The 17,959-nt window shown below is 36.4% G+C and overlaps 1 protein-coding gene across 1 annotated transcript in view; it reads right to left on the bottom strand.

The window, feature by feature from the left end:
• Window positions 1-17,959, bottom strand: part of COL24A1 (collagen type XXIV alpha 1 chain) — a 486,748-nt gene that overhangs the window by 67,853 nt on the left and 400,936 nt on the right. The window contains exons 47-49 of the mRNA XM_063624268.1: window positions 17,817-17,870; window positions 12,309-12,362; window positions 11,060-11,167 (exon numbers count right to left, since the gene is read on the bottom strand). Coding sequence (XP_063480338.1) covers window positions 11,060-11,167; window positions 12,309-12,362; window positions 17,817-17,870 — 216 coding nt within the window. The remainder of the gene's footprint in view (window positions 1-11,059; window positions 11,168-12,308; window positions 12,363-17,816; window positions 17,871-17,959) is intronic.

Here is a 17,959-nt window from a genome sequence, read left to right on the forward strand (position 1 = left end):
CTCCTGGCCTCAAGAGGTCCTCCTGCCTTGGTCTCCCAGAGAGCTGGGGATTACAGGCATGAGCCACTGCACCCGGGTGGCAAATATTCTTAATGAAGAAATTTTAGATGTATTCCCTGTAACATCTGGAGCAGTAAAAGAATTTCCATGATTTCTGCTATTGTTTAAAATAATATTCAAGGTCACTTGCATGGAAAGTGAAATGGAAAGAAAGAAATACATGGAAAGAAAAATAAATGAATCTAAGGAAAGAGATAATGTAAGGAAGGAAATAAATCTGCCATTATTTGAAGATGATATTATCTACCTAAAAGCCCAACAGAATCACAACAGCAAATTATTCAAAATAAAAAATTCAGCCATATTAGACTATAACTGACACAAATCAGTAGTGCTTATTTAAATCAGTAATAACTACCTAGAAAATAGAATAAAAATAAGAATATACAAAGCCTTTACTGAGTGGCAACATTGCAGATTTATAAAGACAAAAAATATGGAGTTTTAGACTGCCTTTGTAGTTATGTGACTGTAGAAATTACTTAATTTCTCAGTGCCTCAATTTCTGCATCTACAAAATAAGAAATATAATTATGCTTACCTCATGGGGTTGTAAGGATTAAATTTGTTAATACATTAAAACACTTATGGTACCTGGACACATTCTAAGCATTGTATGAATTTTGCCATGACTATTATGAAGAAATTCTATTAGAAAATGATAGAAATATATATTTCCTGCTTTTATATTAGATAACTAAAATGATAAGATACAAATTTTCTCCAAATAAATCTATAAATTCAAGACAAATCTAATAATAATTCAAGCTTTTGTTTTATTTTAGAGAAACTCAACAAACTGAATCTCAAATTATGTGGAGGAATAAAAATCTGTAACTAGCTAATCAACCTTAAGAAAAGAATTTAAATAAGGGGGACTTGCCCACTACATATAAGAACATACTACAGAGCCATAGTAATAATAATATGATGATGATACAAATAGACCAGAGGTCAGCCAATGTTTTCTGTAAAAGGGCCAGACAGTAACTCTGTCAGACTTTGCAGGCCATATGGTCTCTGTGAACTATTCAGTTCTGCTGTTGTAGTGCAAAAGCAGCCATATGTAAATAAATTACTGTGGCTGTGTTCCAATAAATTAATTTATGAATACCAAAATTCAAATTTCATATGTTTTTCACAAAACATTCTTCTTATTTCTATTTTCTACCACTAAAAAAATGTAAAAACCATTTTTAGCTCATGGGCCATACAAAAACAGGCTGATTTGTTCACCAAATGTGGTTTGCTAATACTGGAATGGACTGCTGATATTGACTTATGCATAAATGAGAACTTTTAAACAAGTTGGCTGGATTTTATCTGTTTGCCTTTTGAGATCCAATCTCCACCCTGCTCTACGACCCAGCAGGCTCCTTTACTCTAGCTGTTGGCCAGTGCCTTACCAAAGGGGTATGAACGGGAATGAAGTCCCCTGTAGTCACAAGGCAGATATGACTAGAACCCAACCCACTGTAAGGCTTGCAGAACTTGCATATTAATACATCTTCATCTTCAACTAGCCAGATTCTATGCTAAGATAAAAGCACTGGTGGAGAAAGAGAACAACCCCAAGACAAGAAATGGGGACATTTGAACAGACATGGGCAAGACTAAGAACTCTGAACCTCTAATCCTGCTCAACCTTCCTGGCCTGTGGAGGCAGCCCCCACTCAAGGGCCTGGGAACACCATTAACAGTCCAGTAGATTGGCAATTTGAAACCTGGACTCAATTGTGGCCTATACTCAATGAGGTTGAAATGCTACAACTTCCCTCACAATAGAAAGGGGTTCAAAGGCCCAGGAAGATGAAAATGTTGAGATGACTCTATTATTGCAATCGAATCAGCTACCCTCTAACCACAGCCCCCGGAAAGGCTCAAAGAACATTCTTTACTACAGAGTTAAGCAACATCATTGGAATTAGGTTCTCTGATATAAATGGGAACACTGGAATCCCTGAGTGGCAGAATCCAGGTCATAGTGCTTTGCTATCAGAGAAAAGGTAGGAGCAATTATCACAATAAGCTACAATGATGGAGTGGAATCAGACTGTTTTGCACAGATCTGTGGTGATGGTTAATTGAACACAGGAGCCATAGGAATTGAATGTATCATAGTGTACTAGAATATATTAATATACAGGTGGAAAAACTGTAGGTCTTATAGATATAAATCTTACTTAAGTCACTGTGCTTGGGATTCATGTACTCTCACTCAGTTCTTAGACTCAAGCCAGTTCCTAGATCAGAATCCCTTGATTGAGAAGGAGGTAGGTTCTCTTTGAGAAAAAACACTGCAATGTGGTCAGAGGTGTATACTACGACTACTCCTCTAAGTATTCTTGAGAGAGACTTATGGTCATTTACTAGGTGACTGAACACTGGGAAAAGACAAATTCCAAGTCTTTCTAGAGCTGTTAAGGTACTAGCTATAACCTGATGATAATCCCTGGAAATAAACACTGTGATCAGAGTGGAAGCTTATGAGGGCCAAGTGATAAATGGAGTTTTGATCCAATTCCTTTTCCAAGTGGGCCCAGTAAAGACTGTGAGCTCAGTTTTTATTTTCTCCCCTCCAATCTCAGAGCATAGTGAAACTTCCTAACTATAAAGGCTACTACTATGGTAAGATGGGAAGACACAAATGAATGTTCCTACAACTATCCCTTCCTGTCCCCTCCTCACCAATATAAATCTAATCTAATAACACATCCTTGTGAAAAACTGTACATATTACTTCCAGCCCTGTGGAAAATTGTACATATTATTGCCATAAAGGCCTGAAAGATACAGGGGTAGTGATTCCTACTACATTCCATATCCGTTTTACTCATGTGTTTGGCTAGAGCAAACAACAAATAAACCTGAAGAAACTGGCAGTGTATTACAAACTTAATGGGTTGGGGGATGATGCCAATTACAGCTGCAGGTTCTGATATGGTATCTTTACTAAACAATATAGCCACTGGAAACAGCAGCTACTGACCTAGCAAAAATATTTCCTATCCACATTCTTATCAGTAAAGATAATTGGAAGCAGTTTTCTTGCCTTCATGTGGCAGGAAAAGCAGTATCCCTTCCCTGTCTTACCTCAATGCTACGTCAACTCAATTTGCTTCTCTGTCATAAAACAGACTAGACTGAGCAGATATCTTTATATTCTGGATACCTCACAAAATATCATTCAAGTCCATTAAACTGGACTTGGAGAGTAGAAAAGAACAAGCACCCTAAAGGTGTACCAGAGGATAGAATTTAAAATTTCAGGGGCTTGATAAATGGGTGTAATCACCAGATGGATTCTCCCTGCCTGTTGCACAGATAAAAATAAATTCATTAAGACTGCAGCATTGCAGTAGAGTTTAATTGACGCAAGGCTGGCCCACATGGGAGAACTGGAGTTATCATTCAAATCAGTCTCCCTGAAGGCTTAAAGGCTAGGGTTTTTATGGACAATTTGGTGAGCAGGCAGCTAGGGAATGAGTGTTGCTGATTGGTTGGGGGCGAAATCATAGGGGTGTGGAAAACTGTCCTTGTGTGCTGAATCTCCCTCTGGATGGGGCCACAGGATAAGTTGAGTCATGATTCATGAGTCTGGTGGAGTCAGTCAGAAAGATATCTCAAAAAACCCAATCTTACATTTTACAACATTGATGTTATCTATAGAAGCAACTGGGCAAGTCGCAAATCCTGTGACCTCTGGCCATATAACTCCTGAGCAGTAGGGCTTATAGAAACTATACCTATCTTGTAATCTCTGGCCACATGACTCCTGAGCAGCAAGGAATTAGAGAAACTAAACCTACATGTTAGTAGAGTTCAGGTCTCTCCCATAATCCTATTCTTGTGGGCTTTAATTAGTCTTACAAGGCAGTTTTCATTCCCTGAGCAAGGAAGGGGTTAATTTTAAGGTGGGACTATTGTCATTCTTGCTTTCAAGTTAAACTATAAACTAAATTCTTCCCAAAGTTAGCTTGGCTTTTGCCCAGGAATGATCAAGGACAACTTGGAGGTCAGAAGCAAGATGGAGTCAATTATGTCAGATTTCTCTGACTGTCATAATTTTGAAAAGGCAGTTTCATGGGTGAAGTTCCAAGAATAATAGTTTGGGGGCACATCAGGATACCTCCTCCGAAGTAGAGATGAATTGTTGTACTTTGCACTGACTGACCATCACAATAAAAGGGGCACAGTTCTGGTGAGCCTCTGTGGACTTTGGAGTCAACTTATATCAGATTTGGGTGTTCTGCTCCAATCCATTTTCTTAGTAACCTGTAAGGTTGCTGTTTTTTTTATTATGGAGATACATATATATAATATATATATAATATATATATATAATATATATAAAATATATATAATCATTTTAACCATTTTTAAGTATGCATTTCAGTGGCATTAGTACATTTACATTATTGTACAGCTGTCACTACCATTTATCTACAGAATTTGTATCTTCTTTAACTGAAACTCTATATCCATTAAACAATAACTCTTCATTATCCCCTTCCACCAAACCCTGGCAGCCCCATTCTACTTTCTGTCTCTCTGAATTTGATTATTCTAGGTGAGGTAGGCAGTCAGCAGCACTTGTTTTCCAAGCACTGGCTATGACCCTGCTGATCAAAACAGGATCTGGTTAAAATAGGGTGCAGTAAAGGAACTGACCAAATACAGCTAAAACCAAAATAGTGAAAAAAGTGACCTCCAGTTGCCCTCATTGCTCATTATACACTAAGTATAATATATTAGCATGCTAAAAGACACTCCCACCAGCACCATGACATTTTAAAAATGTCACGGCAATGGTTGGAAGTTACCCTATATGGTTTAAGAGGGGAGGGGAACCCTTCCTTGGTTCCTGGAATGCCCCATCCCTTTTCTAGAAAATTCACAAATAACCTGCCCCTTATTTAGCATAAAATTAAGTAGTAGCTATAAATATAGCTAGCCAGCAATCTACGAGGGCTACTCTGCCTATGGGGTAGCTCTGCTCTATCTATGGAGCAGCCATTTTCCTATACTCTGTTGCTCTGATAAACTTGCTTTGTGACATAGTTTGGATATTTGTCTCTGCCCAAATCTCATGTTGAATTGTAATCCCCAATGCAGGAGGTGGGGGCTGGGGGAGTTGTGTGGATCATGGGGGTGAATCCCTCATGGCTTGGTGCTGTCTTTATGATAGTGAGTTCTCATAAGATGTGGTTATTTAAATGTACATGGCAACACCCCCACCACTCTCACTCTTTCTCTGTCTTGCTTGTTACTGCTTTCACCGTGTGATGTGTCTGTCCCCGCTTCACCTTCTAGCCTCCTTAAAAGCTGAATAGATTCCAGCACCATGCTTTCTGTAAAGCTTGAAGAACTGTAAGCCAATTAAACCTCTGTTCTTTATAAATCACCCAGTCTCAGGTATTTCTTTATGGCAGTGCAAGAACACCCTAATACTCTTTGCCTTCACTTTACTCTGTCAGCTCCCTCCTGAATTATTTCCTGTCTTCCTGGAAGACAAGAACCCTCCCTGGCTGAGCCACAGTTTTGGGGTTTGCCAGAATCATGGGTCTTTCATGTAAGTGAGATCACAATATTCATCCTTTTGTGTCTGGTTTGTTACATTTAGCGTAATGTCCTTCAAGTCTCATCCAGGTTATAGTGTGTCAGACTTTCATTCCTTTTTAAGGCTGAAAAATATTCCATTGTCAATTATTCCAATATATTCAAAAAATATTCCAATGTCACATTTTGTTTATTCATTCAATCACTGATAGACATTTGGGTTGTTTCTACTAACTATTATGCATAATGTTGCTATGAACATTGGTGTAAAAATACCTTTAATGATGAATGCGTTAATTTGCTTCACTCTAGTAATCTTTTTACTATCTATATATATCCCATAACTTCTTATTGTAGATCTTAAATTTATACAATAAAATTTATTTAAAAAAATCTTTTACATTCCTGCTGTCAGTTCTTTTGCATATATACCCAGAAGTGGACTTGCTGGATTATATGGTAATTCAATGTTTAATTTTCTGAGGAACTACCATACTGGTTTTTACAGTATTGTGTCATTTACCTTCCCAACAGCAATGTGCTTGTGTTCTAAATTCTCCACCATCTTGCTAACACTTGTTATTTTCTGTTTTTGTTTGTTTGTTTATGTTTGTTTTATAATAGCATCCTAACATGTGTGACGTGATATCTCATTTTGTTTTTGATTTGCATTTCCCTAACGGTAGTGATGTTATATATCCTTCCATGGGATTACTGGTCATTTGTAAATCTTCTTTGGAGAAATGTCTATTCAAGTATCTTGCCAGGTTGCCAGTTTTGAGTGGACCCTGAAGTAAGAAAAGGCTCTGCAGCAGATTCAGGATGTAAGTTACAATGTTATTAATAATTGGACCTCATGACTGAGAAACTCTAATTATATCAGAAGGCTCTGTAGCTGGTAGAGATGCCACATGAACCCTTTGGTAATCTCCCATAAGAGAAACCCTGCTTATATCTGTAAGATTTTGGAGACAGGCCATGCCCTCTCTGTCAAATGCAATTTACCATTTGGAATACAGCTATGAGCTTGCTCTGATTGAAACTGAATGACTGAACCTGGAATGTCAAATGGCTATGCTCTCTGTTCTCTGTTTTGCCCATTATGAACTGGGTAATAATCGAATTCACTGAACTGTAAAATTGAATGTATACTGCAGCATTCTATTCTTAAATCAAAATGGCATGTATTGAAACTGGGCCTCAGCAGGTCTAGAAAGCACAGACAAAATGTGTAAGCAAGCAGTTCAGATTTCCATGACACCTGTTCCCATTGATTTGCCATTGCTCCTTCAGCTTTCCTAGAGAATTCCCTTTACCAGTTAATGGAGGAGGAAAAACCTCAGGCCTGATTTTTGGATAGATCTGCATTGATTGTCAACATCAGCCAGAAGTGTACAGCTTCAGGCTGCATTAGAGCTTGAAAGATGTTAGTAAAGCGAACTCTTTCCAGTAGGTGGAACTTGAGGCAATACCTATAGTTAGAAGGAGAGATGGCTTGAGATACGGATCTACACTAATTCAGAGAGCACTGGCTAAGAGTTTGGCCAGCTGGTCAGGCACTCGGAAATAATGGGTTTGAAAGGCTAATGATAAGAAGGTCCAAGGAAGATAAATTTAGATGAACTTCTCAAAATGGAATCAATATAGAGTTAATTATATTCCATGTAGATACTTAACAGACAGCATCCTCTATAGAGTAGGCTCTCAATAATCAGGTAAACAAGATGGACCTTTAGTGGATATCAGTCAACATTTTTCCATACTAATCATAGTGGTTGCTCAATGGGCCCACTAACACAAATCCAACAATATGGACTTCTCTTCACCAAGGTTGATCTGGCTACCACCCCTGGTGACTGCCAAACCTGCCAAAAGTAGAGGCCAACACTGAGCTCCCAACAAGGCAATGCTCCCTGGGAGATGAGTTGGAGCTATAATAGCTGCAATTGTTCTCAAAGGGGTAGATACCTATTCTAGACATAGATTTGCTATTCTACCAAAAGTTCTTCTTGTAGTTAAAAATGTAGTTGATACACAGCACGAATTATATATCAGAAGAGAGAGAGCTGATATACCTATAGCAATATGAATGTATCTTTAAATCCCAGTGCTAAGTGAAAAAAAAAAAAAGATGCACGGTCTAATATCATTTCCATAATTAAAGATATGCATAAAAACCTGTAGTATATTTTTGGAAGAGCATACAGATAAGAATACACATTAAAACATATAAAATAGTGGCTACTTTAGGGGGAGGGGAATGAGAGTGGGGATAAAAATAAGTCAGCCTAAGAGAAGGTCCATGCAAAAACTGAAGGATGATAATATGCCATAAATTCATTAATATGATTATCCCAACAACTGTGTACCTAAGGTAAAAGACAGAGGGAGTGGAAAACCTTAAAGAAAAAAAAAAAGAAGCCAAAGCTGAAAGACGTTCTTTTTTGCCTCCTTTGGCATCCAGGACTCTGGCAGGTGACTTAGGTCAAATTACTAGACAATCTCATTCAGGTCTTTGAATCTTGAAAAAGTGGCATGAAGATGCATGACAGTTTAGAAATTATTCATAGTGCAGTAGCATTGGCACTGAGAGTCCAACGGTGGCCATGTTGACTGGTGCCCATGTCATTGGCGGCATCCTAACTAGACTACTCTTCGCTTGGGGTGTTCTGTTGCAAGAAATCCTTAATTTCAGACTGCTTTCTGACCCTGGATTTCGAGCTTTTTAGCTGATTCTGTAAGCAACCCAGTCTCTATCTTATAATTTGTTTTCTGCTTAGGTTAGCCAGAGAAGATTTTTGTTTAAAACCAGTCAGACTTGGCTGATATCCCAAAGTCCTAATTGGGTTACAGAATGCAAATAGCCTCATCATCTGGCCTTAAGACCCCTTCATTCTTATGTATTCTAGATAGAGCCAGTGTTTCGATTTCAGGCATGAGCCTTTGCCCACACAGCAAATAAAACTAGCATGACAGATTCTAGGAATAAGGTTTAGAGTGGCGTTGAATGAAATCAACATTTTATTTGTGTTAACTCAGTATTTTTTGTATTGGCTTTCTCTTAGCCATTAAATTACTATCCTTTAAATATTACCTCGATATTGAAGAAAAATGTAGAGTTGTTAGAAAATGTCTATTTTCTTGCTAGAAACAAGCAACAGATAATCAGTGCCACATTGCAATTTTCCTAAATAAAAATGGCATATATTGAAACTGGGCCCTAGCAGGTCCAGAAAGCACAGGCAAAATGTGTAAGCAGGCAATTCAGATTTCCATAATATCTGATCTCAAGAGAAAATGGTCCATAATTTTATAATCCATATCAATGTTTTCACTCCTTGAAATTTTCTGTGCTTCCTGAGGGATCTCTAGGTATTACATATTGCTAGAAAGAAGTTGTTTGTCATAACGAACCAGTAAATGACCTGAGTAAAAAGTAATTAATGACTTTGATATGTCACTAATGTCCTGATGAGTATCTCATAAGCTGAACATCTGAAATTTTTCTTAAACTCATATATAGGATGCTGGTTTCTATTATCCACATAGGGAACTAATATCTAGATTAGTAGTACTTTAGCCTGAGAACAAATGATTTCCTGGTCTTATTAATAAGTTAATTACTACTAATATATTATTAAATAAATTCATTTGCTACTACTAGTACTTTCACAATTCATTATTTAGCCTTATAAACTATTGGGCCCATCCACCCCACCTCCATGATTATACTTGTGTATAGCAGCAACAAATATGACATATTTTCACATGTGGTTTTCCTTGTTTGAATTCTCAAAAATCTTATTCAAAGCAACAGGAAAAGATTCACTACAATATTTTCCAGTAAAACTTAATCCACAAAAATACAGACTCTCAAACCAATTCAAAGGGTTTTACTGTTGTATTTTTAAAATTTCACAATCTCATTATAAGACTATCACATGGTGAGTCCAGAGATTAGCATGAAGATGGAGGCCCAGTGCATGAGCTCCCTTTAAGACTGGGATCTCAAATGAGTCTCTTTTAACCAGACTGATACTACTAGAAAAAGTCTATACAATATTTATTTTAATTAAAAACTTCAGCCTCACTGTTAAAGTTTTGTAGGCTGTAACCTGATGCCGTGAGGCTCTGATATGTTTCTTCCAAAACAAATAGAAACCATGTTAAGACTTCTTAACTGTCTTCATATTTTCAGAGAATCTGACTAGATATTTATTAGTGACATAATTATATTGGTTAAGTTATCAATTCATTTTTTTAAACAAATGAGATAACTCATTGTAGTGAAAAAGAATATTAATTTGTATTTAAGTTTAGGTATAGCACCATACTAAATTTGAATAAACATTAGAATTGACTTATTACCTAAGAAAAGAACAACAAATCAATAGATAACCATATCCAAATAGCAGAAATTTAAAAAGGTAAGTTTTACTGTATTCTTAAAAGTGTGTGGTTAATTCTTCTAATGTTTAAAGTAAAAACAACCTGACGTAAAAATGTCTCAATTAAGATGACATTAGGGAAGGAAAGCAGGAAAATGGTTAAGCAAAGACAAAAACGTGATTTTTAAATTTCTAATCAAATAAGTAAGATAGAAATCTGCATAAAAATAAGAGGAAATCTACACTATTGCATTACTTTTTTCCCATAATAATCATGGTGGTTGCTCAACGGGCGCACCGGCACAAATCCAACAATGTGGACTCTTCTTCACCAAGGCTGATTTGGCTACCACCCCTGGTGACTGCTAAACCTGCCAAAAGTAGAGGCCAACACTGAGCTACCAACACAGCAATACTCCTTAGGGGATCAGTTTGAGCTAGCTGTGATTGTCCTCACAAGGGTAGACACATATTATAGACATGGATTTGCTATTCTACCAAAAGTTCTTCTGGTAATTAAAATGTAGTTAATATATAGCATGAAGAATTATACATCGGAAAAGAGACAGCTGATGGACCTATTGCAATGAATGAATTAGATGAATACAGAGAAAATATTCACACAAGTCTTATAAAATACTGAGGCTATAAAAGTAAAGGGAAGATGATTTTTCACAGAACCTACCTCGAGTTACTGCCAAGACCTAAATGTTCCAAAGGTGGCTTAAAACAGTTGATGAACTCAAAGTACAGCCAGGTTGTGTAGTCCTTAAGTTTTTGCTTCTTTATAGTTCTTCTTTAACAGCTTTTACATTTTTAAAATGGCTTGAATTATTAATACGATGAGTTATTAGATATACAATACTGAAGAGAATGTACCTATTGACAGTTCCTGGAAATCCTAAATACAACTGCATTATAGCTATTAGAGAAATGAATTGGCTTAATCTGAGCCAGTGCCAAAGCTAAAATAGAGAGCCAAAATATCTATGGTCTAGCAAGGAGCCACATGCATAAGAAATAATGAGCAAAGAGATATCCATACTACTCACAGGAAGTCCCTGTTTTCCTGGTGGCCCGATTTTTCCAGGGTTCCCTGAAATGCCATCTGCTCCAGGGTATCCTTGTATGCCTTTTGGCCCAAGTAGGCCTTGAAGTCCCTTGATAATTAAAAATTATTTGGATTGTAGAGATGCTGAAAAGATGTTAAGATGACAAATACTTTTTTATTTATTGAGCTGGATAAGTTTACATTTTTATATTCTGTTCTAGGACAAATTTTCCTGTTTCCTGGATTCCTTAATGATTTACTATTTGGACTCAACAGATAACTTTAAAAGTTTAAAAGCCTTTAAAACTTCCCCAAACAAAAATGCCAAGCTAATCAGCAATTTACTGTGTAACTTTTTGGGCCTTAGTGTAATTCTCTGGTATTTCTCATTGTGTCAACCAATATTTTATATAATTGTGGAGAAAAGATCAGCTATATGCACTTGTCAGCTTAGGATAGAGGCTATCATTTCTTATCTGCCAAACCTTGTATTGTGTTATTTTCCCAAGAAATAAATTATGGCTATTTAGCTGCCACTTTGAATCAGATAATTATATGACTGAAGTAAGGTCTGAACATTTTGTTTCTACACTTGGGCAACTGAATTTCATATGCAAGGATATCTGATCTGAATGTGCTTATAATTTACATTCATTTTCTCTATTTTGTTTCAAGCCAATACAGGTCACCCAAAGCAGGAATCTAATCCTTGGCTAGGGGACACCAGTAGAAATCATTGCTAAAGAGCCCGTCAACACTTATCTGCCTAGCCAGGAGAGGAAACTGATGGTGAGGTAAAAGTTAATCTTTGTGATGAAAAGATTAAATTTTTTTTTCCCTAAGACTTTTTATTTGTCTAGAGAATGAGAGACTGAGTCCTCTAAAATCTAGCTCATGTCATTTTAATTATGCTTGAAGATCTCTGGCCTTTGTCACCATTCATTTTGTTACGATTCTAAGTTCTCTGTTTTTCAGAGGTTCACCGTCAGAAGCATGAGTCCACCGGGAGGGCTTCATAACCAGGAAAATAGCATCCTTGAACTGCAGGGACTTATATTTAAACAGCAAGTTTGGTTTTGAGTTAATGGTCATATTTTGTTCCCTCTGTGCTCCAGCATGTGTTTAACTTTTTTTAAAGACAATCTGATTTATCCAACATGATGACACAATTGGCCCCAAACTTTTCTGCTTGCTAAAGTTGCCAGTTCCATTTAGAAAAGCAAGAAAGATGAAAGAGACCTGTTACTTACAGGAATCCCAGGTTTCCCAGAAGGACCAGGAGCTCCTTTTTTCCCCTTATTACCCTAAAGATGGAAAGCACAGTTGTCAATTGACTGTAATAAACTTACTTAAACTGAAGCCACAGAAAAGAACACTGAGACCTGGATGCTGCAGCAAGAACTAGCACGAACTAGTTCTATATCATTGGGATTGCCATTTAATTTTCCTGGGAGTCAGCTTCTTCATCTGAAAATGAGAAACTTTGACAAGATCATCTAGTAATTTCCTCGTAGCTCTCAATTATATGACTTAAGAATTTAAATTGTACTTCTAAAAGGGACCTGAATAGATTATTTAATAAATGTCCCTACTTTCAGGAAGGGCCTTGATCTCCTTTTGAAAATGCTACATATTTACTTAATTCAGTAAACATTTATTGAGTATCATGTATCAGGGACTCTGTTATGTGCTTGGAAGACAAAGGCAAAGTTCCTCCTTGCAAGGCACTTACAGTGTGGTAAGAGGAACATGAACTGATAGCTTAAAATGTGCTTCTCTGGAAGAACAGAGAAGAGCATACTTGTGATTCAATGAAAAGATATTTATTTCCCACGGAACTGTTTGTTTTTCCATGTGTGAGATGTTTTAAATCATAATTGATTCAGCAGTAATGGGTCTGCCAGAATAGTTAGGAACTTTGCTCTTGCAAATCATGCCATTGTTCTGATGACATTCTAAAAGTATTTAAAGAAGAAAATGTGGAAAAGAGTGACTTGGTTCACAAATAAGAAAAGGAATCATGTTGTCATTACCAGACACATTTCTCAGAAATCATCAGAAGTTCTCACAAACAGGATAATCCCACTAAAATGGGATGTTAAATCATTCAATTTTGAAGACAAATTGTGCTAAAGATTCAGTTTAACAATAACAACAAAGTAACAACTTCAAAAGATGTTACTTTTTTTGAAACAAGCTTAAACATTTTATGAAGAAATAGTATATGTTGTCACAGAGAAAAAGAGTATCTTCTCTAAGAGATAAAAATCCAACTTTTGCAGGATTTGATAATGGAGAGATATAAGGATCATGGGTTGTACTTCCAACTTTGAAAACTATTGTACTTGTCTTAGAAGTCACTAATGCAAAATGTTTCTAAAGATGAGGAAACCAGAAAATGGGATAGTTGGTGACCTGGGTTTAATTAAAGTATACACATTTATAGAGCATATGATCCCTATAAGTAAAATATGTTTTTCCTAACACAATAAAAAAGCAAAATAAACAAAGACTATTTTAAATAGTGGAAAAAAGTTGTGATTTCAGTCATCTTGAATAATACTTATTAAATAGCATATGAATCATAATATGCAATTATGTTAATCAGTGTGTCTTTTCCTTTACAGTATTTCTTTTTATGCAACGAGATATATCTGTTCTATACTTTCGATTTTTCAAAATAGACTTTTCCTTGGCTTTCAAATTTCAAAATAGTCCAACGAAACTCATGGTGGGGGTAACAGTTTGAAAAAAATATGTTTTCAGTTTCAAAATCATGTTTTTTAAACACAAAACCTGACTCTTAAAATATTAAAAGTCTATCTTTGAGTTAAAAATCAAGGTTTGTTATAAAAGACTTAAGTCATAAAATTTATGCTATAAAGAACAGATTTAAAATAATAATAATGTAACAAAGAGTTTTTCCCATGAAAGGGGATAAAGATCCTCAAGTTGGGGAAAGGGAAAAGAAGAAGAAAAAGAGAAGCAGGACTGTTAGACACTGACAGCAATCTCTGAAAAGAGCCCCTTGCCCCTCATCCTACCCTTGAGTCTTTCTCTTTTCCTTTTTTTTTTTTTTTTTTGAGACAGAGTCTCACTCTGTCACCCAGGTTGGACTACAGTGTCATGATCTCGGCTCACGGCAACCTCCACCTGCCAGGTTCAAGTGATTCTCCTGCCTCAGCCTCCCAAGTAGCTGGGATCACAGGCATGCACCACCACACCTGGCTAATCTTTGTATTTTTAGTAGAGACAGAGTTTCACCATGTTGGCCAGGCTGATCTTGAACTCCTGACCTCAGGTGATCTGCCCGCCCCAGCCTACCAAAGTGCTGGAATTACAGGCATGAGCCACCATGCCTGGCCTGTCCTTGAGTCTTTCTTAGGGTGGCTAGAAACACTAATGCTCCCAAATAAGTTTGGGGATCTGGGCACAAAGATGATGCCTAGGGAGACTAAAGTCCTCATTGAGAAGTCCACATAAAGTATATAGAGTAAAAATCTCTGCATGAGATATCTAGGACAGTGGGATTAAGAATGTCTTTCTGAGTCCTCCAAGTACCCTGTATGGTGTGGGGAGCAGAGAATGTTATTTATATGTGGCCAAGAACAGAAGAAAATGGCCGTGAGAGGCCTGAGGAGGTCTTGTACCTGAGATGACCAAATAGCTGCACATGCCAGCATAGGTCAAAGTACTTCTGGCAGGAGGGCCAAGGTAGATGCCAATATGGTGAGACGATAGCAACTGTGGGCCAAAAGGGATGATGTGCATTTCAGGGGACACTAGTATGAACAGATGATGACTGAAGACTAAACTTATTTTCCACCTGCCTTCCCTACCATTTGAGAAGAGAGTGAGTGGGGAGAACTCTAAATCAAATGTAGGATATTTGAGTGAATGGAGTTAAAGGCAGTCAATGGATTCGATTTACAGTACATATAAAATTGTGCTTTCTTTTTGCCTGGCCAGCACTGAAAAATATGTATAGTGGCCCATTTGAAATCAGATCCATTTTAAAAGGCTTCTGTTTATTGGGACTGTGCTGGTTCACAGACTACTAGAGAAAGCAGTCTAATTCTTTTGATAAGGGAAATATTTTTTAATATGCAATGTTAATACAAACCCTTGTTTTTTGTTTGTTTAAATGAGGCTGAAGGACAATTATCTAGATATTTTACTAGTTCTAACACTCTTTAAGAAGGCAGCTTTATAAAGCAAAAATAGACTTAGAGAGTTAAGCAAAAATTATTCTTTCTTTTTTAACGAAGAAATTTCAATTCATTGAAATCTGGAATTTTGTTTTGGGAGAACAAAGATTTTGGCTTGAGTCTTGGTCTTTGAGAGTCATTATAGGACAGTTCACTCACATTTGCATTACAAAAGTCTTTTAAAAAATGTTGGTTCTGCAATTGGTTTTGACTTGCTCTAAATTTTTCTTTATAGCTGCCCACAGTCTTATGCCCAATGAATGAATTGGTTGGTTAGGTTAAATTAATCATACTTTACTTAATTTTAAAAAGATTACAAGTAATAGGCTTCTTCATAATAACAGGAGCTAGGAGATAAAGTTTCCAGTGTTGCTTCTGTTGCTAATTAGTTCTGTGATTTTAGGTAACTCATAATCTCTCTGGGATTTTAATTTCTTTATCTGAAAATTGAGAGGGCTATCCAGATAATTTTAAATGGCCATTTCCAAGTCTAAAAAATAAATTTAAAGCTTTGCAAAAACAAGATGACAGCAATTGGACAGGACCCATCTGGCCACTGAAGGTGTCCCTAGTGAATAATACACAGTCAGTCATTATTCTTGTAGCAATTAATACTATTTTAAATTCTAAGAGGCTTTTTAATGTGCCCTTGGGTTGTATGCCAGCATTACCCAAAGCAGGGAAGAATTAGCTTGCCTGGATTATACAGAATTTAAACTATGGCTTCTTAGCACCTTTCAGCTCCAACACGCAGGGATTGTTGACCATGTAGGCTAGAGAGGCAGTTGACTAGTAAGAGTATTTGATATTCATTAGCCTAATCTTAACATATACTAATAAGCATCAGAAAATGTCTTACTCCTGAGATCTCTCAAGATGGAAAAAGAAAGCCTGTAAATATGAAAATATTAATTGTAAAAAAGTAGACATTCTAGGATCAAATGTTGGACAGAACTTGCATTCTTAGGCACTTATTGCAAATATAAGGAAGTCGCATGACAGCAGTAGCAGTATTCTAGGTTCCCAATGTTTTCTATGACTTTTTCCAATTTGAGTATTAAAAATTCTAAGTGAATGACTTAACTATCTTCTTTCTCTGCTTTTTTTCTTGTTTAGGCTTATCTTCGATATGATATTTTTATTTATTAATATTATTTATTGGGGAACCTAACAGAAAGTTACTGAATAGATGCCAAGACTATACAAAATGGGTTCTAGGTAAGTGAATGCCTATTTAACATATCTGATTCAACTCCATTTTATTACTTACTCCCATAAGTGGAAAACACAAGTATGGGTGAAGGCTGCTTAACAAATCAGGAGAAACACAATCTCAAATTCATTACTTTTTATCCATTCTCATCTAATTTATTATTAACAGTGTAGTGCATTTTCTTAAGAATTTAATTTGAAATCAATAGCATGTGAAGTCAGAATGCCTGAAAAACAGCGCAGCAATGAATTGAAGGTGCAAATGACAAAGTTGCTTGCTATTTAAGGTTGAGGCAATGTCTATCTGGCCACATGGAAAGAGAAGACTAAATTCAGTAAACCAACAGATTTTTAGTTTGCTTGATAAATATTTGATTTGCCTATGAAAAAACAACTTTCAAACCAATTATGAGCCTGTGTCACATAGTCAAACTACTTTTTTATCTCTTATCCTCTGACAATGATTCTTTGCTTGGTCGAACTTTAGTCAGGATCCTGAACCTTCTAGGCCCTCCGTGTACTTCCTTGTAAAATCCAGTTTTAGCAACGAACCCTGCCAAGTTGGTTTAGCAAGAACCTTCACCCTTGATATCTGATCACCCTTGATACTTGATATCTAACTGGGTTCCTCATCCTCTACCATCCCCCAGTTGATGTCTGATTATCCCACAGTTGATGTCTGATCACCTTGGCCTGTCTTCAGCAAAATTCTTGTTAGGTCAGTTTAACCAAAATTCCCCTGGCCCCTGGTGTTTCCTCTTAAGTAATTTTCCATTCACTCATACTCAATCTGCTCCTTTGTTATAAATTCTTACTTGCGCATGCTATATTTGGTGTTGAGTCCAATCTCTCTTCCCCATTGCAAAATCCCATTGCAGTGGTCACTATACCTATTGTAATAGTCATGAACAAAGTCTTCCTTACCATGCTTTAACAATTATCATTTAATAATTTTTTCTGTAATGCTTTCTACAACAATTATATAGGTTTGACTGATATGTTTTTTTACCTTATAATATTAGTTTTAAGGTTTGTTGGTATTTCTGTTTGAAACCTCAAGAACATACTATTAATTTGAGACAACTGAGGCAATTTTCACAAACCTAGAATAGGCTTCTGGAAAAGAAAAATTTGGATAATAGTCAAAACAAATGACTCAATCAATAATTTTGTATTAGCACAATTATTGAAAAACACCCTATTTAGAGGCCCATAGTGATCCATATTCTACAGTGATAAATGATAATTTGAATTACAATAAATAGTAACTCCTTGTGCTCCTGCATTCTAAAATTGCTAACAATAAATCTTAAATTGTCTTAAATAATTTCAACTTACTTCAGATCCTCTCTCTCCTTTTAGTCCTTGTTCACCCTGGTCACCTGGTTCACCCTTTAGTAGAAACCAAAATAAAAATCACATATGAGGCAAAGACCAAATAAGTTATATTAATGTTAATTTTTAGAAATAATGCTTTCAAA

Source organism: Symphalangus syndactylus, chromosome 12 (genome assembly GCF_028878055.3).
Source record: "Symphalangus syndactylus isolate Jambi chromosome 12, NHGRI_mSymSyn1-v2.1_pri, whole genome shotgun sequence".
NCBI classification, from domain to species: Eukaryota; Metazoa; Chordata; class Mammalia; order Primates; family Hylobatidae; genus Symphalangus; species Symphalangus syndactylus.